Source organism: Pyrus communis, chromosome 15 (assembly GCF_041283825.1).
Source record: "Pyrus communis isolate YQ-2024b chromosome 15, ASM4128382v1, whole genome shotgun sequence".
In the NCBI taxonomy this organism is placed as follows: Eukaryota; Viridiplantae; Streptophyta; class Magnoliopsida; order Rosales; family Rosaceae; genus Pyrus; species Pyrus communis.
Genome location: NC_142579.1, coordinates 4,946,274 through 4,970,445, shown reverse-complemented (window position 1 = coordinate 4,970,445; position 24,172 = coordinate 4,946,274). Strand labels below are relative to the sequence as shown.

Below are 24,172 nucleotides of genomic sequence, written 5' to 3'. Positions count from 1 at the left end.
TCATCATAGGGAAAGTCTACTCCCTCAACGTCCTGCTCGGTGAAGTCAACAATTAGTCCACGTACATCATCTACGGCTTGAACTTGAAAGACCGATCTCGTCTGCTGGATCTTCTTCTTCTTGGAATTGTTAGTAGCCCTCAGATGCTCAGATTCGGCAAAGATACCATTGATTCAGATTATCTTGGCTAAAGGTTTGACATCGACATCTGTTTTTCACCTTGGTTGGGCAGCTGGCCTGTCGACATACTGGTCGCACTTGCTTTCCTTCATGAGCTTCTCAAGGTAGTTCATCCATGTGGTGTAGTCATTGGTTACATGCCCGGAACCTCTGTGGAATGCACAGTATTTTGTTTGGTCCATCTTGGAAGTGCCCCCTCATGGGTGGCAGCGCTTTGAACCATTGCTTGTCTCTGAAGTCACAAAGGATCTGGTTGATCGAGACGGAGAACTTGGTGTACATCCTAAGCGCTGAGCCTCCATTTGTCGGGGACTGATCACTACGTCTGTTTCCTGGCTTGTCTTTTTCATTGAGCGGTTTATTGTCTGCTTTATTCTGAGTTGGCTCTGCATCCTTACGCGGATGCCCAGGCAGCTTCTGGGAGAGCTTGGCCTTATCCTAGAATGAGTGTTTTTCTGCCAAAGCATAAGAATCTGCTAGCGTTCTGTCCCATGATTAGCTTTTTGAAATGCGGGTGATCAGCTGGAAGCCCTTTATGGAAGGCTAAGCTTGCAATGTTGTTATCTCATCCAACGATCTTCACCTTCTCTACCTTAAACCTCTTGACGTATATGCGAAGTGACTCATTCGGGTCATTCTTCATGTTAAAGATGTGGTCAGACTTCCTTTTGATCGAGCGGTAGGACGAATATTCTTGAGTGAAAACCAAGGAAAGTTTGCTGAAGTTTTGGATTAAATGTGGCAGCAGGGTGTGGAACCAGTCTTGCGACTCGCCTTAAAGCGTCGTGGTAAAGATCTTGCACATGAGAGTGTCATTGCTGCAGTAGAGGGTCATAGTACTTCAATAGTGCATCATGTGTCTGTCCGGATCTTTATCTCATTTGAACACGGTGCAATACGATGGGCTAAACTTTCACTGTGCCTCTGTCTACTCGATCTCATCTGTAAACAGTGCCCTGCTCATGTTGGCCACGTCTCTACGAAAGGCATCGTTGGTAGTATCAATGTGCTGGAATCCGCGTAGCTACTATGCTACGAACCTTTGTACTTCATCCTAGATTTGCACATGGTGGGGAGCCTCCTGTTGCCCCCGTTGTTGACCTGCTAGTCCATGTTGCTCTTTGGTATATCCTGCTCGCATGTGCCGCTGTCGCGGTTCACATGGTTCATTCTATGCCGCTCGCCATTGTGTTTGGCCAGTACTGCCAATGGAACTTAAGCTGGACAACTTTCGTGCTCTCCTCGGTCTGCCATGTGGTTGCCTACTCTGGTGCCTTGCAGAAGGATCTCCTTGTGGGTCTAGCCTCGTGTATACACTTTGCTTGGAATGTCTTAAGTGCTCGTCAGAGTGTGAACTCAACCTCGAATACACATTGACTCGTGAACCAAGTTAGGAATAAACACTTCCTTGCGTATTTAGGTGGGAGAAAACGTTTTACCGAGGGCCCAAATGAGAGTGCACATTACCCAAATGCACGGTTCGTGACAACTTGAGCAGCTTTTTGTCAGGACATCGCTAGAATAAGTCATGATCTTCCACCCTTGTCCTGCTTCGGGACACCTCATCGGGGGCGCGCTGCATCTCAATGTGCTCAAGGAGTTGGTTCACCAATGTGGTCTGCTGCGCGAGGGCGCTCGTCAAATTGGCAACCTGCTGGGGCAGGTGGTGCTCGTTATTCGGATTAGAAGAGTCTGGATAATGGGAGTCTCCATAATAGGAGTCTCCATGTTGGTCGCGAGGTAGGCTAACCAGGTTAGGTGGTCAGGGCGTGCGCAGGGAAGCGATAGGGTCACGGGTAAACTGGTTAACGCTAAGCCACAACTTGCTCCTCACAAGCTTGGGCTCGACTAGCAGCGAGTTGGTCCTAGGCCGCCTGCCTGTGGACTACTCCTGCTGGCTAGGCTAGCTCTGCTGAGCTCTAGTAGGCATGCTAGGCAGTGGCCTGGGCCTCCTGCCTTAGGCCTGTTATGGCAGCTGCCAAGCTCTAGGCCTTTTACCCAGGGTTTTGAAGGCTAAGGCGTTATAAGAACAGTGGTGTCGATATTTGGGTCGTGGCCTAGTAGCCTTGCCATGGCTGCTGGGTCACGGCAACTGTGGTGGTGCAGCTCGGCGGTGGTGACGTTCCTCTTGCCTTTGCCTTGAGCCTTAAGGATTGCCGTCATAGGGCTATGTCCTCGTCTCCACTTTCCGGTCCAAATCCTTGTATGTACGAGGTTTCGTTCGTCATGGTTTCTAAATTTCCTACCATTTTCATTCGTCATGGTTTCTAAATTTCCTATCATTGTATCATTTCTCCAGGATTGATCAAGAAACTTTTCTAGGAAAAATTAATTGATACGACGTGTGAGAAATTCAACGTAACAAAAAATTCAAGAAACCAAAAGTAAGAGGCTTATTCGACGTTGCAAATTTCGCCATCTTCAGTCTTGGACGAAAATGCACCTGCAAAACAATCAACACATTTGATCAAAGACCTAAGCCTCACACGTCCACGAGGTGGGGGGGGGGTGGGTGGGTTAGGCCAATGGATCTCGGATGCCTAAGCTAGTTTCTCTGATGAGAGTAAAGTGTTGAGGGCTTTTTAGGGTAGCAAAAGCTTTTGAAATTTCGTAGAATATGGGGTATATATAGGGGAGAGGGCCGGCCATTGTTAGGGTTTTACCCTACACATGGCGGCATCCTATTGACCAATGTTTGTGGAGAAATATTCTCAAGATATTAAATAGGAAATAATATCTTGAGATAATGGAGCAATTATCCATAATTGATTTAAATTGGGATTACTTACTTGATTGGAATCAATCTTCAATTGGGAATGAATGAAAGATAAGATTTGGGTAATTAATCCTTATCTATAATGAAATATTTGACTTTTCCTTGCTAGGGGTAGGTAAGCTGTGGGCAGTCACATTCAGCTGCTAAGACCTTCACGGGTGTGAGCTACGCGTGGGAGTATATGAGAAGCCTGCCCATTTATTGAGGACAATCTTGTCTTTCTTCGAACAATTGTAAGTTAATATATGGAAATATCCCCATTCATTTATAAATAATCAAACAAAAGCAGAATGTATTTAGTTAAACAAGATTAAGAGAATTTTTTTTTTTTTTTTTTTGTCAATCGATAGATTTTGTTAGATTAGCCATCAACGAAGTTCAAACCTACACCGTCATATAAGGGCTCAACTCCTTTCCACTACTATAGTAAAAACCCACTTGCAAGAGAAAATATAATTACCTCGGATAATTGTACTTGAGCCGGAGTTCGGAAATGCTATGACTCTTTCCTGTTGAATAGTATACTTACCTTACATTTACAGACTAACACCAATATGTATATGCAAGTAACTTCTGTAAACACTTTCAACTGCTATGTACTTACAAAAATGTATGCTTTTTAAAACTTTGAAACCTCTCTTTCATCGCTAAAATGAATTGATCCCGTGCTTTTGATACATTTTCTACTTTAAATTGTGTACATTCACGAGCAAGATCCGCGGACTCATTTGATGCCTCCGGCCTTAGAACTGTGTTGCTTCTTCAAATGGAAAAGGCTAGGAGATCATATATAGCAGTTATAGTGGGAAGCTGGCACAATTTTAGGTCTAAATACAAAGTTTGGACTGCAATTCAAGGGGATCGAGCGCCCGAGCGCCACCTATTAGCATTCAGTAGTACTCATCAAGACTTGGAATGATGGCGCCTGCTTGGACGTGAAACAGAACATGAAAATTACAGACAATTTTTTCTTGACATGTACTTGTACTCCCTCTTCCTCTCTCATTTCCTCTTTCTTTTTTACTCCGGTGACCAGAAGAAGAGTCGAGCATAGAATTTCAGGTGGAATAGACTCTTAGGCCATCTCTAACCAAGTGCTAAAAGGATTTGAACCAAAAAGGGTCTCAGGCTGGCCACATTTAGCAAGCCCAAAAGCTCGGTCTATAAAATTGGCTGGTGTTGATGTGCGATGCGGAGCATCAAGTGCAACGCACCCGCCCCGCGCATGACAAACAAACAGCTCAAATGCAATGTCCATTGGCATCCGTCGTCGCGGCTCGTCAGCCAAAAATAATTATGAAAATCAATTGCTCTTTTCTCACATGGACATAATTTTTCACATTTCTACTTATTCACATACTTTCCACGCTGATTTCATTTAAACATTGCTAGTTATATTTTGCTTTGATATTGTAGATGATACAACATTAAGTTTTATACAAGAATGCATACGAATATTAGATACGAAGCATGAGGACACTTGAAAATTTAGTACTACGAGTTTTTTATTTTTATTTTTATTTTTATTTTTTTTTAACAACCGATATTATATATACTAAGGGGGAGGGGATGTGCTTAGTCTCACAATGGGTTAACAATAATGTGGTTCAAATTTGCCTTTGGCGAAAATCAAACCTAAGATCTCTCACTTACAAATAAAGAAAAATGTCATTAGACTGTAATACTAAGCGACATAATATGAGGTTTTGGTTATAGAACGTAATGTTTTGAGCGTCGACACTCATTTTCCTTGGCTTGGCCAAGATTTTGCATTTCTGTTTTTAAGGAAAATGCATGGAAAATGATTTTTCATGAATTCTTTTTCGCGTCCGTACCAAACACAACCTCAATACTTACAAGTTTGGAAATGAGTATGAAATTGTATTCCCTTGTTTAATAGGCTCATTCTTATTGAATGAGTATAAACTTTCCATAGAAACAGGATTTCATACTTTTTGATTTATCTTACAAACAAAAAACAAAAACAACTTACATGAACCGAATTCACTATTTCGTAGTGTCCCAACTTGTAAAGGTTACTATAGAAACCCACAAACCATTTCATTCTTTACGACCAGAAAATCCAACTTTTTTTTATTCCTTGTAATCTAGGTTTCTATACAACCACCTCACGCCATGATTATTGGTCAATACAAACTCATATCCTCGTCAGCATCCTCATAAACCCGACCCCGGTTATTACCCGAAACGAACTTACCCAGCCTAGAACCGGAGGTCCGATTCTCCACCACAGCCTTCAATGCCCGCTTCAAAGCCCTAAACCCCTCCTCCCCGCCACCGCCAGCCCACTGCATCACCACCACATTCTTGGTCCGACTGCCGACCGTCATCATCTCAGCCCGCACAGCCCTTGCCCGAACAGACCTTATCGCCTGTACCAAGTCCCGGTTTAGACCCGGTCTGTCTTCGCAGCTCAGTGTCGCCTTCAACAGCTTGGTCCCGCCGTTGCAGTAGTTCAGCGTCACCTCGTCCGATTCGCCCGGAAACGGCCAGGCCTCCGACCCGGTCCGGCCTTGGCCCGCCAGGTCATCAGCCTGCCTCCTCAGCTCCCTCACGTGCTGCACCACCTCCGCCAGCAACGACGCCTTGTCCGTCTGCATACATTCAAAACACCGCGTGCAATTACTGTAATGTCCTTGCGTGAAGTCGAAATAACGAGAAAAAGTACGCGGTTACAGATATATATACCCGGGTGGTGTTGGGGAGGAGAGTACGGAGGGTGGAGAGGTGGGCGTTGATACGCTGCCTGCGCCGCCTCTCGGCTTCCTTGTGGCTGGTGGATGCTTCTGCTGACTTAGCGGTCTCCGTCGCCGATGCTGCCGAGCTCAGGATGGAATCTGCGCCGTCCATTAGGTTGTTGTTGTTGCGGTTTTGACTGGACCAGCTCTGTCGCTCCGACTCAGAGTAGTTCTGGAAAGGAAGCATTCTTTCTCTTACGAATAAAAAAAATGATAAAATGTAACATAAAATGAATGAGAACAAATTAAGTGGAAGAGAGAATGGGAGTTGAAGTGAAGAGGTTAAAACGCTAAAACTTTAAACTCAGAAGAAAGCTTAAGGGGTCTGTATATGTATATGTATATATAAACCCACACCCACAAACAAAAGGGTGTAATTCTATAAAACAGAGGAGAGAGAGGGACAGTGAGTTATTTTGTACTTGGTTTTTACTTTTGATTTACCGTTTTGGGTTTCTTTTTTTAACAGATATTATACTAATCCATGAATCAGTTTTAATAAATTAGTATGAATTTATTATTTATTTACTAAAGTTAAATTTAAACTTTTAACTCCTAAATAAAAATAAAAACTATTAAACTAATTCATTAATCAGTTTTATATTAAACTATTCGTTTTCACTTGTGAGAGTTCTTAAGTTCGATTATGACCAAAGGCGAATTTAAATTAACTTATTACTAGCTTATTATGAGGCTAAGTCCACCATCCATTTAGTAATAAATAATAAGAAACTTTAAAGAAAAGTTTCTGGTACGATTCACTTTAAGGAAAAATCACATTTTTACACTAAAAAATCAATCATGGTACTATTCACTTTACCCTTTATTTTATTCTTATAGTTAACACTCAAAGTTTTTAAGTTTTTTTTATTAGTTTTCTTTAAATAATATTGTTTGTTAATAAAAAAAAAAAGATAAATAACTTTAAATATAATATTAAATAGTAATATTAAATAACATTTAGTTTGTTGGGCAGGTCCACTAGGATTAGATAAAAATTTACCACAAAAAAGATAAAAGTGAAAAAGCGTGGGATTGGATGATATTAATTTTGAAGGAAAAAAGAAGACAAAATGGACGAGTATCGAGGAAGGACTAGAAACTTGAAAGGGGAAAGACTGAAAGAGGGGACAGTGTTCGGAAGGGGACCAAGGGAATATTACTAAACAATCCATGGGTCATGTCCATATGTCTGAAGAAGTGGTAAAATGTCATTGAAATCATTTTTATTTTTTCACATTTTCTTTATATTTACTTATTTGTATATATTTTTTCAATTATTTAAACTTAAATTTTTTTTTGTTGTTGAAACGTTTAGTTTAAAAGTTAGATAGTAACTTGTTTATTAAAAAAAGTTAGATAGTAACACGATGAGAATCTACTTACACGTTGAACAAAAATGAACTTAAATATTTAAATATACACACTTTTTTGTATTCTGTTTGACTAAATAAATCAAGATTTAAATTATGAACAATTTTTATTGGTCGGCTACTTAAGTGCTAGGCAGTAGTGATCCGAGACGTTTTCTTGCAAATCGGTTGTAAAAATCAGTTAGGCTCTAGGCAGGCTAAGCGCTAGGCGGGTGAGGCGGCCCTAGGCAGCTCTAGGCGGTGACTAGGTTGGCTAGGCGGTGCTAAAAAAAAATCCTATCTACATTACTATATTTCCTTACTTTCCTCCTATTTTGAATTTTGTGTGGTTTAAAATTGGGAACTTATTGTACATGTGTTATCCTACAATACTCCTCACTATGGTTCTATGACATATATGTTCAATGTGTTTTTAAATTTTGGACTTGTTGGATACTCTTTTTGCATTTTATTATTCTTTTATTATCTTATCCATGGATTTCATACAAGTTTAATTTTTTTGTAAGTCATATGCACTTATTTACAAGATATAGAAGAAATTTACGTAAATCTGCCTAAGCCTCCTAGGTGCCTGCCTAGACCCCACCTAGCTGCCTAGGCGCTAGGCGCCAGCTCGCTGCCCTACTAGTGCCTAGCGTTTTTTAGAACCTTGATAAAAATAAATTCTAGACATGTCATGCTGTGATTTGATCAAGGAAGAGGATATTTTCCGGATCCACTTTGTAGGGATCCTACAGATCCCCATATCTTAGCCGTTTATTGTATATCGTTCGGCTAGTTTTCGTTAGGTATTATTTGTGTTTAATTTTAAATAAAAAAAAAATCAAATGATTTCTGACCGCACGATGCACAATAAATGACTAAGATGTGAGGATCGCTAAAACCCTACAATTTAGATCCGGATGAGATCCAAATCCTTTGACCAAAACTTAAAACAAAAAAACTTATTATAAGACTTAGTTCATTTTATTTTAAAAATAATTGAACAGTTAATTGAATATATTTTTTGTAAGTAGTAAATTATTAAGGAAAACTAATGAAAAGGACTTGAAAACTTTGATTTTTAATGATAAAGAGAAAATAAAGGGTAAAGTGAATAGTACCAGGATTGATTTTTTAGTGTAAAAATGTGGTTTTTCATTAAAGTGAACAGTACCGTGGGCTTTTCGTTAAAACCCCTAAATTATTATGATGAATAGAGTTTTTCTCTTCAACTTAATATTTAAAAACAAAAAAAGAAGTCATAATTTCATCATTGTAGTTCAAAGTAATAATATTGTATGACGGTGTGAGTTTGAACCTTGTTAGTAGCTAATTTAACATATAATCTAACAAAATATATGGTTTGACAAAAAAATAATAAAAATATTGCATGTAATTGAAAAATGAATCACTTTTTTTTTTATCCAAATAAAACTACTTAAGCCAGTTAATAGTTTAATAATATTTATCTTCAATCGTAAGTGAAACGTCTTTAGATTTGAATTTGTAAAAGGCCATTTTCGTACCAGTTATCGTTGTATAAAAATAGTATAATTTCTCCTAGGGAGATGGGTTCATTCTTCTACTTGTTAATAATGTATCTTCAGATTGTTTACAATCAAACTGGTTCAATCTCTAGTATTCATTTTCCGAGTACGATGCCTCTGATGAGTCAGCTTGACTGTGGTTACGTGCCTACGAGTAGGATGAAATTCCCCACATCTTCTCCGGCTCGAAGAGGGAGGATAACCATGGTTTATCACCAATTGTCCCTCTTTCTGCAAAAAAGAAAACAATAGAAAGTAAATTGGTAATGATATTGTACTATACTAATTCAATTTAAGTATTCACTACGGCGGCGGCAACAGCAAAAGCAGCCACAGCTTTTGAGGAGGAGGAGGAGGAAAGAGGGGAATCAAAGGTGGTGACAGCAGCGATCATTAGCCGACAACCTCTTTTACCCTTGCCTTCTTCTCTCAACTTTACCCAGTTGCCCATGTTTCACTTTCACCCTTCCTTCTTCTGCTCTTTCTTTATGCTTTGTTACCGTAGTTGAAAATATTTCTCATCCTGTGGGGTAGTTTCTTTAAGTTAAAAGATGGATTTCATTTAACAACAATCGAGAAAACGTCACATAAAGCGGGTCAAAAAAACTAGTCGGGTAAAATTGAGTGGAAAAAAGTTTGGATAAAGAAAAAGAGGTCCCATGTATCAGCGCAACAAACTAACTCAAGATTAGTGATCATTAATACGTTAGTGCATTGAGGTGCAACTTGAGTGGGTTAGATGGCTGACCCAACTCTAACTCAACCTTCACAACTCATGCTTGGGTTGAGGTTGTGGTCATGCGGGTTTAGTCGGATTCATGTTTATTTGGGGTGGGTTCAGGTTCGTCCAACTTTATCGAGTTCAATCTTATAACACCTTGGAGACTATTTCTAATGTTTCAACCATAAAGTTGATTTTTTTTGAACAACGATGAAGTTGAAATTAAATTACAAGACCAAAGCTTCAACCAAAACAAATGTAAAAGTAACACTATCATTCATTATCCAAATAAAAACTAACAATAAACTTTAAATATAGTCACTCCAAAATTTATACATAACTTATAGATATGAAATGGATGGGTAATATATGCATGAGCGAATTTGGACTTCAAATCGGATTGGGTTTAGATTGACATGGACGAGCAAGATACCAACACAATCCAATCCAATAAATGATTGGAATGAGCTTGTGTTGGGTTTGGGCTAGTTTTTTTTTTTCTTTCATTCTAACCCATCTGATCGGATTTGAAATTCAGGTTGGACATAAATAGAATGGGGTTGATCTAATCCAAATTTCAGTCCTATTAGTTCATAAGCCACGAAGGTCCAAAATCTACCCAACCCCGCCTCCGCGGCGCAAGCGGCCCTTTCCCATTTTCGAATGGAAAACATAGGCGTGGAGCGACAAAAATAGGAAAACATGGGGATGAAACAAGTAAATGAACATAAAGGCTAAAGCCTTATATTATTCTTACTAAAAAATTTCGAATTTCTGATCAGATTTTAGGATAATTATCTATCTATGTTCATAAATGAAGCACCTCAAAATAGTGAAGCACTCAAATAGCATAAATTGTGCTTTAAAATTTTTCAAAATTACGATTGAATCAAAAGGAGTTAAAGTAATCCACAACATTTTAATTTTCTCTGTATAAAATTTAAAACTTAAAAGATTAACAAAAACAAAGAACTCCCACGTTAGACCATCTTCAACCATTGGTTAAAACCTAAAATTTTTAACCTAAAAAATTTAGGCTTTAACCCACAACAATTGTTATACTCCAATGGTTCTTGATTATAATTTTAACCTGAGATTATTAAAGAATGAATTGAGGCTAATTTTTTTCTATAACTTTTTTTTTAAAAAAAAAATTTATGTAGATTATCATAATTTATTTTTATGAACGTTTTAACATAAAAATATTTAGATCCTGAAAAAATTTGAAAAATTCACTAAATTGACCCCATGAAACATGTATTTGTAGAGTTTTTTTGGTGAATTTTGATTTAAATAATTTTTTTTAACTGTTTTAGGCATTGGATTTAGTTTGGGTCATTTGAAATTTTTTCTATTGTTGGAATGAAATGAATTAGAATTTTTCTTCTATGATCAATCGGTATAAACATCAACAACTTCGAATTCGATTAGTTTATCCTCACCAAATAAGTCCTTGGGCCAAATAAAAAACCTTACCTAATGGAGAGATAGTTGAAAAGGTGAAAAAACCGTAATTTTCATTACAAAATCAATAAATTCGAAAAAGATGAATTATTTTGTGAAATAATTTTTGGAATTATAAAAAGTGGGATTTGTGCTCGTGAAAATTATCGAGTAATTGGAGATGGAAAAAAAGACCCAAGATATTGTGAACAATGTAGAGTTGAATTTGTTGATTCTCGGATATGAAGATATCAAAATGGGCTACATCAAATTGGCATGCCCAGTAACCTATGTGTGGTATTTTAAACGTCTTCCTAGTTATATTGCAAATCTTTTTAGACAAATCACTTAAAGAATTAGAAAGCCTAGCATATTGCAATGTGTTATTTGATCAAAATTTTGTTTTTGCAGATTCCGATTCAGAAACTCAACCCATTCAATTGAATTGGGATGCCCTGGATCTTATTTTTAATTATATTCGATCGCATCTGTTGGATTTAATAAATTTAAAAATTAAAAATGAAATAAGTTTGAATCTAGACGTTGGATTAACCAAGGTCCAACCAATTATTAAAAAGGAAAACTAATGAAAAGGGCTTGAAAACTTTGAGTTTTAATGATAAAGACAAAATAAAGGATAAAGTGAATAGTACCGGGATTGATTTTTTAGTGTAAAAATGTGGTTTTTCGTTAAAGTGAACAGTATCGTGGGTTTTTCATTAAAACTCCCTTATTAAAACTGTCGAATCGAAAAAGAGCTGTGGGGCTAGTTTTAGGCACCCGACATTCTCGGTAAGGGTGGGCCCTACTTCCTATTAGCCTTCGTGTGTTGGGCGCGTCACCTTGTTATGGCCTTTACGTTTCTAGGCGTGTCCACATGTATGAGGTGGGCCAGCCTTTTAACCTAGCCGAAAGAGGTGTGCGATCCAGACACCATTTTTTACTTTTCACACCCCCTTTGTTAGATTTTGTCATTTGATCTTCTTCAATTCATTCGATTCGACAATCAAAAATTAAAAGGTATGTGAGAAGTAAAAAGGGGTGTGTAGATATCACACCCCTGACCGAAACTCTAGGTGAAATTTGTCCAAATTTTAAGTTTTAACCCAAAACTTATTTTAGGCTCAACTATTGATGATGGATTGCATCAGTTTAAAATATAAATTTGGGTTTTAACCTAAGGGTTGGAGTTCGACTTAGTGGGTGGTTTCATGATTTTGCTTCATTTCTTTCCTTTTTTTTTTAATAATTTTTTATTACAAATTTAAATTTGTTATTTAAATAAAAATTTTAAAAGACACAATCTAGTATAAAAAGACCAATTGCCACACACGTATACGGCAAGAGGCTAGTATACTTTAATCATCTTTATCATTAGTCATTTTTATAATTTAATTCTTATTTTCATAATTTATATGTTAAAAATTAAGGATAGTTTTGAACTCTCCCTCCTCCTCCTAATAATAGTAAAATTAAAAAAAAAATATATATATATATATATATATTATGTGTTAAAATTGAGGATAGTGTTGTAGTCATATTTAGAATAGGAATGTGATTGTGTAAATTCTAGTGTATCTAGGGATATCTTTGAATATTCCCTTTAGTAGTTATTATCCTATTAGAGTTGTAATCTTATAAGGGTAAGGATTTAACGTATTCTATGACTATAAATAAAGGCACAATGAGGTGATACAACACACACCTCACAATTAAATCTTTCTCTTCTCTCTCTTGCCACCAGCCCTCTCCCTCTCTAGTCCTAAATACAGTTCAGTCAAATAGGCCTACAATACGTTATCAACACGCTCTTACCAGAAGCTAAGGAACTAAAGGATCGTAGGAGGAGGTTTTCTTCTACAAAATTCAAAGGCTTTTATTTGTTTTCGGCTAATTAAGTACACTTAAAATAAAGCAAGATGTTTGAAATGTCCACGAAGCATGAAAACATTCCCCATGATGCATGAACCCTCTATATTTATATTTTCCTTCCTATATATATATATATATCATATATGATTCATATATTTGTCAATATATATAGACACACACACGTTTCATGCATTACACAATTATTATTTTGCTACGTGGAATTTGTGAGTCAAAGCATATAAATAAATTAGAAGCGATTTAGGGTTCTTAAACCCTAGAAAAGTCGAAAAAAAGGAGAAAAATCTAGGAAATATGTAGCATGGTTGTGGCTCGCCGCCGTGCTGCTTCTAGGCATCATCGCCGACCACGGCAACTGGCCTGTAGCCCAGCCGCATGGAGCAAACATGGGAACATAGTCATTTGACACCTTGGACCACATGGTAGCAACCCTTTAGGCTTTACTGCTTACACCAAAAAACCCAAGCCCTAGGCTTGATAAGGTAATCACGGGCCTAAAGCCCCCAGCCCAAACCGAGAAGGCCTGAAGCTTTCTTGGCCTTGTCCCGTGCATCTTTGGCCCAACTTCAGCAGCCTAGAGTTGTTGGGCCTTTCATGTCTCACACCCAAGCCTGCCCGCATCAACATGTTGCTTATTGGGTTTCGACCCAACTCGCCAGTAGCTTTTGCTGCTAGGCTTGACTTGCCCTGACCCAAAAACCTGGACCTCATCCTCGGCTGGTCTTCCCTGCACCAACCCGCAGGCCAGCACATGATGTGCCTACACCCGTTCCCTGTTTTTGGCCCAAACCAGCAGCACTTGCTGCTTACACGACCTAGAAGCTTGTAGCCTTCCCCGAGGCCCACTGGCCTGCAGCCGTCCCCGCACCACCGCCAACCATTTTCTTTTTTTTTTAGCTAGGACGTGTTCTCTTTTTTGACCCAATGCCAATTTTTGGCATTCCCGTGTTATAACTCATACCCAAATATTTTTTGGGGTACTTTGGGTTACGCCAATTAATTCTCATTTAATTATCACTTGGCCTATAGCTAACCGAAGCTAATATGACCCGTCTGTCATTATTTTGCTTCCACGATCGACCCCGTTTGGTCATGATCTATTGAATTAATTAAAAGTGATCAACAGTCCATTAATCTGATAATTAATCCAAAATTATTGACCTGAAGATCACTTTAGGACATTGACGATTCAATAATTTATTTTTCTACTTTGAACCGTTGACATCCTTTTGTAGTCCCAAAGCTTTCACATTTGAGTTCCTGAAGCAACTCAAATCCATTACACTGAAATCAGCATATTGCATTTTGTGTTCTTGTAGGAACCTCTCCTTTATGAACTAATCATTCATAAAACTAAATTGAACCTGCAGTTTCATATTTAGTGCCTTTGAAACTTGAAGTTTTCATTCAAAACTTACGACATGAAACCTAGAGCTTTCATGCTTAAATTAAACCAATACATGTCTATAAAATCTGAATGTTCTACGATGTATGTCTATGGATTACCATATGACAAATATGTTTTGTATTACCCTTCGTTTTAAAGACATGTCGAACTTGAACAAGCTTGATTTCACCACTGTGGAAGTATCTAGAAGAAACTACCTGAAATGGGTTCAAGACATGAAGCTCCACCTTACTATAAAGGGTACTAGAGCCACCATCGAGGAACCTACCGACGACAACCCCGTCAACGAAGCTAAGAAAGCTACTGCAATGATCTTCATTCGAAGACACGTCCATGATGCACTGCAAACCGAGTACCTCACTGAGGAGGATCCACACACCCTATGGCTTACTCTGCCTGATCGTTTTAATCACAGGAAAGGCATTTACTTGCTTGAGGTAAAACATGACTGGCAGCATTTATGTTTCCAAGACTTTAAGTCCATGACTGAATACAACTCTTGAAGTTTGTAGAATTCGATCACTGCTTAAGTTTTATAAAGTGGACTTAACAGATGCAGATTTCCTGGAGAAGACTTATTCGACCTTCTATGCCACCAATATTGTCCTGCATCAATAACATAGGGCATAAAAGTTCACCAAATTTTCAAATTTGATCTCTGTTTTACTTTTCACTAAAAAACAGAACCAGCTTTTGATGAGAAATCATCAAGCTTAACCCATTGGCTCGAACGCTTCGCTTAAAGGGCATGTAACCAATTCTAGTAGCCGAAAATGACGAGAAAGCCGTCATGGGCCCAAGGTCAACATAGCCAAGGCCCACCCAAAGGAAAAAATTTGACCTAGAAGCGCCAACCCCTTGCACCTAAGGCCCCAAACTTTAAGAACAAGGAAAAAGCTACTGTTCAATCAGCTTACACTTAAATAGGCATGTGCTATTGCTGTGGATCAAAGGATCATTGGTCACGCGTATGCATAGCTACCCCTAAGGCTATTGCCAAGTATCATTCTCGTTGTGAGTCTAACTTTGCCAATGTGGAATATCCCAAAGATGTTACTACATCCATGGAGATATTAGATTTTCAAAAGGCATATGCCCCTATGGACAAATAAGTTTTATTCATCTAGACATGTTTTTACCCCTAGTGGCCGAAACCCCCCTAATTTTAAGGTTTATGGTTTAATTTTTGGACAATTTTTCTAAGTATTTGGAATAATTTGTTTGGTTTTGGTTTGTTTTGAACTATGGATAATTATTTTATGGATAATATTTCTCAATTGATTAATTGAATGAATGGAATGACAAACAAGTTTTATTCTTCTGGACATGTTTTTACCCCTAGTGGCTGAACCCACTAGGAGTGGCCGAACCCCCCTAATTTTTAGGTTTATGGTTTAATTTTTGGACAATTTTTCTAAGTATTTGGAATAATTTTTTTCGTTTTGGTTTGTTTTGAACTATGGATAATTATTTTATGGATAATATTTCTCAATTGATTAATTGAATGAATGGAATTATACTTATGCATGTGACCAATTCAATTAATTTATTTCTAGGTATGACTAGCGGGGAAGTTAGTTGTCTAGCTGATAATGCTACCACGCACACCATCTTGCGTGAGCAACACTATTTTACTAACTTCGTACCTAAGAATGCACCTCTGGCAACCCTCTCAGGATCATCTAACCTAATTGAAGGTTAAGGAAAGGCCCGTATAATGTTGTCTAATGGTACTATTTTAACCATTAAAGAGGCCCTCCATTCTCCACATTCCGGAAGAATGTTGCTGAGTTTTAGAGACATTCAAGATAATCAATATCATATTGAAACCACTGAAGAGAATGGTTCTGAATTTATTTGTATCATTTATTACGAGAATGGCCAGAAGCGTATTCCTGAGAAGCTAGAATGTTTCCCAAGTAGCTTGTATATCACAACCATTCACAGCATAGAGATCCACCATGTGGCCAGCCCTGAGCCTGGGTTCCAGAGCACTTTGCTGCTTTGGCATGGCTGTATGGGACATCCCGGACGTGACATGACGTGCCGTATCCTCAAATCATCACATGGGCATCATTTACCTCCTTATGTTGAACTCTCGCCATGCAAAGCTTATTCTTTAGGGAAGTTGAATACTCAACCCTTAATTACACAGATTATTCACAACCCTCTTAAGTTTATTCAAAGGATTCAAGGGGATATTTGTGAACTTATCCAACCAACATGCGGACCATTTAGATACTTTTTGGTGTTGGTTGATGTATCGACACGTTGGTACATGTCTGTTTATTGTCCACACATAACACTGCATTTGTGAAACTCCTAGCACAAATTGTTAAGCTAAGGGCTCATCACCCTAATTATCCAATCAAGTCGATTTGACAGGATAATACTAGAAAGTTTATATCACAGACCTTTGACGATTATTACATGTCAGTTGGGATTGAAGTTGAACATCATGTACCCCATGTTCACACCCAGAACAACCTGACAGAAGCTTTCGTAAAGCCCCTTCAATTGATAGCTCGGACTTTGGTTTTGTGAACCAAGCTGCTAGTATCTGCCTGGGAATATGCAATATTGCACGTAACTATGTTGGTCTGCCTAAGGCACACCGCTACCCAACCTTATTCATTGTTACAGTTGGTTACTGGATACGAGCCTGACGTCTCGCATTTATATGTGTTTGGGTGCGCAGTTTATGTGCCAATAACGATGCCACTACATACCAAAATGGGTCATCAGAGAAAAATGGGAATCTATATCGATTATGATTCACCATCAATTATTTGCTACTTAGAGCCCTTGACAGGATATCACTTTGTAGCATGTTTTGCAGATTGTCACTTCGATGAGATAGTCTTGCTGTCATTAGTAGGAGATAAGAACACTAACATTCCTATAGAATGCCGCGAATTATCGTGGTATGCTCTCACTATGTCTCATTTAGATCTTCAAAGCATGCCGAATGCTTTTACTGATCTAGCGAAGGTAATGAAATCACATATACTCATTGCAAACCCACCTACAAGGATAGACGTACCTCGAGTATGCCATATTATCGCCTAGAAAGGCCGAACCATCCCTAAGAGTGGGGCGGTCGCACCTTCCACATGACCCAGTACACTGGCGGCTAGCCAATCATCTGCTCCTACCCTGAAGCGTGGCAGATCCCTTGGTTCAAATGATTCACTACCCCAGAAGAGGAAAACGACTTAAACTAGTGACCTTAGTCTGAATTCGACCATTGTTTACTCATTTGTTCCAACATATGAGGTTATTCTAAATTACGATAATGTCTTAGATGAAACAACCTAGCTTCCCGAGAATCACAAGATTTCGGTCCATTACACAATAGCTACTGACATCATGCATAACAATGACATTAAACCACATTCCGTTGATGAATGTCAACGTAGAACATATTGCTCAAACTGGAAACAAGCAATCCAGATCGAACTCGATTTTCTTGTGAAACGTAAGGTGTTTGGGCTTGTAATTCCTACTCCACCACATGTGAAGCTCGTGGGCTACAAGTGGGTTTTTGTGAGGAAGCGTAATGAGAAGAATGAAACAGTGCGATACAAAGCACGCCTCGTAGCGCAAGGCTTCTTTCAACACCATGGGATTGATTACGGGGAAACGTATTCCCTCCGTAATGGACGTAATAATGTTTCGCTACCTTATCAGTTTGATAGTTTTTGAAATATTGAGTATGCATCTTATGGATGTGGTAATTGCGTATCTTTATGGGGATCTAGATATGGAAATGTACATGAAAGTTCCAGAACGACTTCCATTGACTGGTTCAAATAATTCTAGACCATGGAACACTCTTTCGATTAGATTGAAGAGATCACTCTATGGATTAAAACAATCTGGGCAGATGTGGTATAACCATCTAAGTGAATATTGGGCAACGAACTATGCCCATGCATGTTCATTAAGAAGTCTCATTCCTAATTTGCGATCATTGCAGTTTATGTCGATGACATGAACCTCATCAGAACTCCCTCAGAGCTTGAGAAAATTGCTATTCACTTGAAATCAAAATTTAAGATGAAAGATCTTGGAAAAACTCGATATTTTCTCGGCCTGGAGATCAAGCATTGTTTGGATAAAATCTTAGTACATCAATCAAACTACACCTAAAAGGTGTTGCGACGCTTTAATGAGGATAAGGCAAAGCCTTTAAGTACTTCTATGGTCGTTCGGACTCTAGATGCTAAACGAGATCCCTTTCATCCTAAGGATGACGAAGAAGAGATTTTGGAGCTTGAAGTTCCATACCTAAGTGCAATTGGTGCTTTATTGTACTTAGCTCAATGCACTAGACCTAACATCTCCTTCACTGTTAATCTTTTGGCTAGATACAGCAATGCGCTTACGCGCAGACACTGGAATGGTTTTAAAGACATTTTTCGCTACCTCAAGGGTACGACGGAGTTGGGCTTGTTCTACACCCATGAATCCTCGAGAGAAGCTGTTGCCCCTTCAGTCTTCGGGTTGATTCTCGCCTCGTTGGTTACACAGATGCTAGATATCTATTGGACCCACATAGGGCATGTTCTCAAACGGGCTATGTCATTACCGTTGGAGACACTGCTATATCTTGGAGGTCTACCAAGCAAACGCTAGTTGCGACTTCTTCGAACCATGCTGAGATTCTCGCCTTACATGAAGCATTGCATGAGTGCTTTTAGTTAAGAGCAGTCATGGAACATATTTGAAGCATTAGTGGTCTTATTACCGTCATTGACCTTCCTACGATGATCTTTGAAGACAATGCAGCATGTAATATGTATCGAGCAGTTATATAAGGGATACGTCAAGAGAGACAACACCAAGCACATAACGCCAAAGTTCTTTTATTCTCACCAACAACAACAGCATCAGAACATTGAAGTTAAGAAAATCCGTTCACAGGACAACCTGGCCGATCTCTTTACTAAGTCATTGCCCAAGTCTACTTTTTAGAAGCTCTTCCAAGGAATTGTTATGCGTAAATTATCTGAGTTAAATTGCTTGTAGTTCTCTTATTTGGAAGTTATGTCTAACTCAGGGGGAGTATCTTGAAGCATACTCACTTGATCTTTATGTACTTTTTTTCCTACAATTAAGAGCATTTTTCCCACTAGGTTTTGATGAGGCACCCATCACTGGGATGATCATACTTCATTGAGTTCACTACTTTCGTTTTGTATGACGTTTGTTTTAGACATTATGCATACTTCACACTTTTTTCCTTAGTCTATGAGTTTTTTACCTATCTTAGGTTTTACCACAGCAAGGTTTTGTGAGTTTTACTACCAATGGGTACTTTCTTTAAATTTGAGACTCGCATTCACCTGTTGTGCCGACGACTTCATCAACTATTCTACCCTACTGAAGATCTGATGCGATGTTTTGTTTGAGTATTTCCACACTCAAGAAGGAGTGTTGTAGTCATATTTAGAATAGGAATGTGATTGTGTAAATCTTAGTGTATCTAGGGATATCTTTGGATATTCCCTTTAGTAGTTATTATCCTATTAGAGTTGTAATCCTATAAGGGTAAGGATTTAACCTATCCTACTACTATAAATAAATGCATAATGAGGTGATACAACACACACCTCACAATTAAATCTCTCTCTTCTCTCTCTTGCCACCGACCCTCTCCCTCTCTGGTCCCAAATACAATTCAGTAAAATAGGCATATAACAGATAGTATAATATTTTCTTATTAGTAAAAAAAATGTGAGTTTTCTATTCTACAGGTAAGTATATTACGAACATACATAATTACATACAATTTAATTTTGTCTCATATGTATCTGCAAAAGAATAAAAATTAGAAAAATTAAAAAATAAAAAATACACGTGAGGGTGTTAGATGGACCCACAGAGGCATGAAAATGTCATGCAATTTTTCAATGCACCTAAAACATGCTCGTGGTGTTCCAATTCCACTTAATGTGGTATCCTAAAACTAACATGTGAAATAATACATTGCGTGACTAGGTACTCATAAAAATTTATCGAAACGTTCCTGGAGAGAGAGAGAGAGAGAGAGAGAGGAGTAAGATCAACATCTCCATCTGAATAGAGCAGCCGACCAACAAGAGCTGAGTGTTGAGAAGTCAAAATGATATGTAGAGTTTGCAGTTAATGTTCCTTATTGGCTATATACAAATTTCAACAGTTGCATGGACGATAACGTCTCCATGCTGCAATTGGCATGTTTCTACATTATTATTACTGATGATGCCTCATGCCTAGCTAGCATGGATGGTCGGTCCATATTTCAATTAAATTAGCTACTCATCATATAAATATTTGCTTAATGTCTGCATTCTATTTTTTCCATTGGTCTGGTTCTTTCCATCATTTTCAGAGCATGCCATGCCACTGCTTCTCCTTCTGGCTTCCGCTTTGGACCACACTGTATTGTATTTGTATAGGCACTGATGACAAAAGCCAGAACCTAGCCACAAGTTTTGGCTTTGCCCTGCAACTGCTTTTGGTGATGGCCGCTTCTAGTCAGCCGGGTAGAATGGTTTGATTAACATAAGGGTTATTATACAAAATGGACCTTGAGATTTGCATGATCAATAGAAATGGTCTTTGAGATTGTCCACCATCCATGATTTTGGTCCTTCTGTTAAAAACTCTTTGGGCAATTTTCAAAGCTTCGTAACTCAATCGATTCTTAACCAAATTCGACCCATAATATATCAAATTGAAGATACGAAAGTGTAGAATAAGATTATACCTATTTGGAAGCCCAATGATTGCCAGAGATGACCGGAAAATAGCCTGAAAGGTGACTGGTCAGCGGGAAAACTGGAAAACTCGCTGGAAACTGGATAAACTTTAAACATTCATAACTTCTTCAATACTCAATGAAATCGAGTAATTCAAAAACGAAAATCATACTTATAAATGAGATGAAGAGAATGGTATCTTTCTTAACCGCTAAATTGCCATGGTTTGACCGGAAAACGGCTTGAAAGTGGCTAACTCGAAAATGGTTAGCCACTTTCGAGCCATTGTCCAACCAAACCACATGGAGTTAGCCTTTGAAAAAGGTACCATTCTCTTCATATCATCAAGAAGTATTATATTTGTTTTCAACTCACTCGATTTTGTTGAGTATTGAAAAAGTTATGAACGTTTAAAGTTTACCCAGTTTTCGGTGACTTTTCCAGTTTTCCTGCGGACTAGTCACCTTTCAGGCTATTTTTTGGCCATCTCTGGCAACCATTGGGCTTCCAAATAGGTATAATATTATTCTACACTTTCCTATCTTCATTTTGATATATTATGGGTCAAATTTGGTTAAGAAACAATTGAGTTACAAAGCTTTAAAAATTGCCCAAAATCGTTTTTAACGGAAAGACCAAAATCATGGATGGTGGACAATCTCAATGACCATTTCTTTTGATTTTCTATCTCAGGGACCATTTCTATTGATCATGCAAATCTCAGGGACCATTTTGTATAATAACCCTTAACATAAACATGATGTTTGTGTAGCCTAAAATAATCCCATAAATTCTAGAGGCGACATGTGGACTTTTGCATTAGAAAGACAATATTGCCCTTAATAAATGAGCAGGCTTCTTAGATACTCCCACGTGCAGCTCACACCCCTGAAGGTCGCAGCAGCTGAATACGACTACCCACAGCTTACCTGCCCTTGGCAAGTAAAAGTGAAAGCATTAAAGATAAGGATTAATTACTCAAATCCTATCTTTAATACATTCCCAATTGAAGATTGACTCCAATCAAGTAAGTAATCCCAATTTAAATAAATTAAGGATAATTACTCCATTATCTCAGGATATTATTTCCTATTTAATATCTTGAGAATATTTAGAGAATATTTTTCCATAAAACACATGGCCAATAAGATGCCACCACGTGTAGGGTAAAACCTTAACACTATGGTCGGCCTTATCCTTATAAATACCTCATATTCTACCAAATGTCAGAAGCTTTTGCTACCCTAAAAAAGCCCTAAACACTTTATTCACCTCGTTGGCATGTGAGGCTTAGGTCATTGATCAAAGGTGTTAATTGTTTTGCAGGTGCATTTTCGTCAAGACTGAAGACGACAGAAATTTGCATCGACAAATTGGTGCTTTCATTAAGAGCTGATTTAAATCCTCGCAAAAGCCTCTTGCATTGATTTCTTGAATTTTTTTGTTATTCTGAATTTCCCACACGTCGTATCAATTAATTTTTCTTAGAAATTTTTTTTGATCAATCCCTGGGGAAAGGATGCAATGATAGGAAATTCGGAAACCACGACAAACGAAACCCTATACGTGCAAGGATTTGGACCAGAGAGTGGAGATGAGGACATAGCCCCATGATGGAGATTATTGAGGCTCATAGTGATGGCAGGATGAGCCCCACCATTGTGTAGCCACGCCACCACCATGGCCACCACCTTGCAACCTATGGCAAGGGCCACCGCAACAATAGGAGCCCAAGCTGAGGCTCAAACGCGTGCTGCAACGGCCCACCACATTTCTAGGGCATAAGAAGGCTACGTGCAGGAAGCCTATCCCATGCCAATTAGCACATAAAGCCCAGGACAAAAGGCCCAGCCCACCGCAGCAGTAGGCTTTGCTACACAGAAGACCTAGACCCAAGCCTAGACCACGACAACTGTTGCCAGCCATGCAGTATAATGGGCCCAACCCAAGTTATCCTGCTAGCAGGTCACGATGGTAGCCCAACGATCATGAGAGCCTAATCCCATGCAGGCCCAAGGCGAACAAGCGTCGACCCAATGCGTAACGCAAGGCTTGACCAAATTCTGACCATAGGTCCCGCGATTAATTCACAGTTATTTTCACCCTACTTTTATGCAGGAATGCCCGCATTGGGCTCAAGTTTTGTACCTACAGTCCACTATACTTCAACCACACATGGAGATGCACATTATCCAAACTTTTCCAATTCAAATGGTGAACACTAACTGCCCCAACAAGTCGCTAGTTTGACAAGTACCCTCGCACAGCAGACCACCTTGGTGAACTAGCTCCTCAAGCACATCAAGATGCAACGCGTCCCAGAAGAGGTGTCCCGAAGCAATATAAGGGCGAAAGAACGTGACTCATTCCAACGACGTCCCGATAAAAAGCCGTTCAGCCCGCCACGAACCATGTATTCGGGTAGTGTGCACTTTTATTTGGGCCCTCAGGAAAAAGTCTTCTCTCATCTAGATGCACTGAGAAGTGTTCATTCCTGACTTGACTCACGAGTCAGTATGCATTCGAGGTTAGGTGTGTACTCCGATGAGCACTCAGGATATTCTAGGAGAAGTGTCCAACGTGGCTAGGCCCACAAGAAGATTCTTTTACAAGGCACCAGAGTAGGCAGCCACATGACGAACAAAACAGAGCACGATAACAGTCCAGCTTAAGTTCCATTGGTAGCTCTCTCCAAACGCGACAGTGAGTAGCACAAGATGAACCACGTGCATCGTAACCGTGGCACATACGAGCAGGACATGTCGAAGAGCAACATGGACTAGCAGGTTAACACCAAGGGCAGCTCGAGCTTCCGTTGCTCCAACAGGAACAAATCCAGGAAGAAGTACAAAGCTACGCGAATTCCAGCGTATTGACACTATAGACGATGTCCTTTGTAAAGATGTGGCCATCCTGAGCAGGTCACCTTTTACAAATGAGATTGAGCAGATGGAGCCACCACAGAAGTTCAGCCCCCATATTTCACCTTGTTCAAATGAGATGAAAATCCGAACAAGCACCTGATACATTATCAAAGCGTCATGACCCTATACGCCAACAACGACGCTCTTATGTGCAAAATCTTTACCATGATGCTCCAAGGCGAAGCGCAAGACGGGTTCTACACCTTACCGCCACGCTCAATCTGGAACTTCAGCAAACTTTTCTTAGTTTTCACTAAGGAATATTCGTCCTATCGGTGGATCAAGAAGAAGTCTGACCATCTTTTCAATATGAAGAAGGACCTGAATGAGTCACTCCATATATACGTCAAGTGGTTCAAGGAAAAGATCGTCGGATACGATGACAGCATCACATGCTCAGCTTTCTGGAAAGGGCTCCCTGCA

The 24,172-nt window shown here is 39.0% G+C and overlaps 2 protein-coding genes across 2 annotated transcripts; one reads left to right on the top strand and one right to left on the bottom strand.

Annotated features, from left to right (window-relative positions):
• Window positions 1-4,883: 4,883 nt before the first annotated feature.
• On the bottom strand, window positions 4,884-6,060 carry LOC137717835 (transcription factor bHLH30). The gene is made up of 2 exons (XM_068457325.2): window positions 5,666-6,060; window positions 4,884-5,571 (listed from the first exon to the last, which is right to left on the bottom strand). The coding sequence occupies exons 1-2, from the start codon at window positions 5,900-5,902 to the stop codon at window positions 5,104-5,106; spliced, it is 705 nt and encodes a 234-aa protein (XP_068313426.2). The 5' UTR covers window positions 5,903-6,060; the 3' UTR covers window positions 4,884-5,103.
• Window positions 6,061-14,219: 8,159 nt separating this feature from the next.
• Window positions 14,220-14,582, top strand: LOC148690411 (uncharacterized). The gene has a single exon (XM_088686753.1). It carries the CDS (start codon window positions 14,220-14,222, stop codon window positions 14,580-14,582), a length of 363 nt encoding a protein of 120 aa, XP_088542879.1.
• Window positions 14,583-24,172: the final 9,590 nt, after the last annotated feature.

Coding starts and splice junctions, on each gene's coding strand:
- LOC137717835 (XM_068457325.2), bottom strand. CDS start 5,902: ATGCTTCCTTTCCAGAACTACTCTGAGTCGGAGCGACAGAGCTGGTCC. Junction 5,572..5,665: donor TCCTCCCCAACACCACCCGG/GTATATATATCT, acceptor GAATGTATGCAG/ACGGACAAGGCGTCGTTGCT.
- LOC148690411 (XM_088686753.1), top strand. CDS start 14,220: ATGTCGAACTTGAACAAGCTTGATTTCACCACTGTGGAAGTATCTAGA.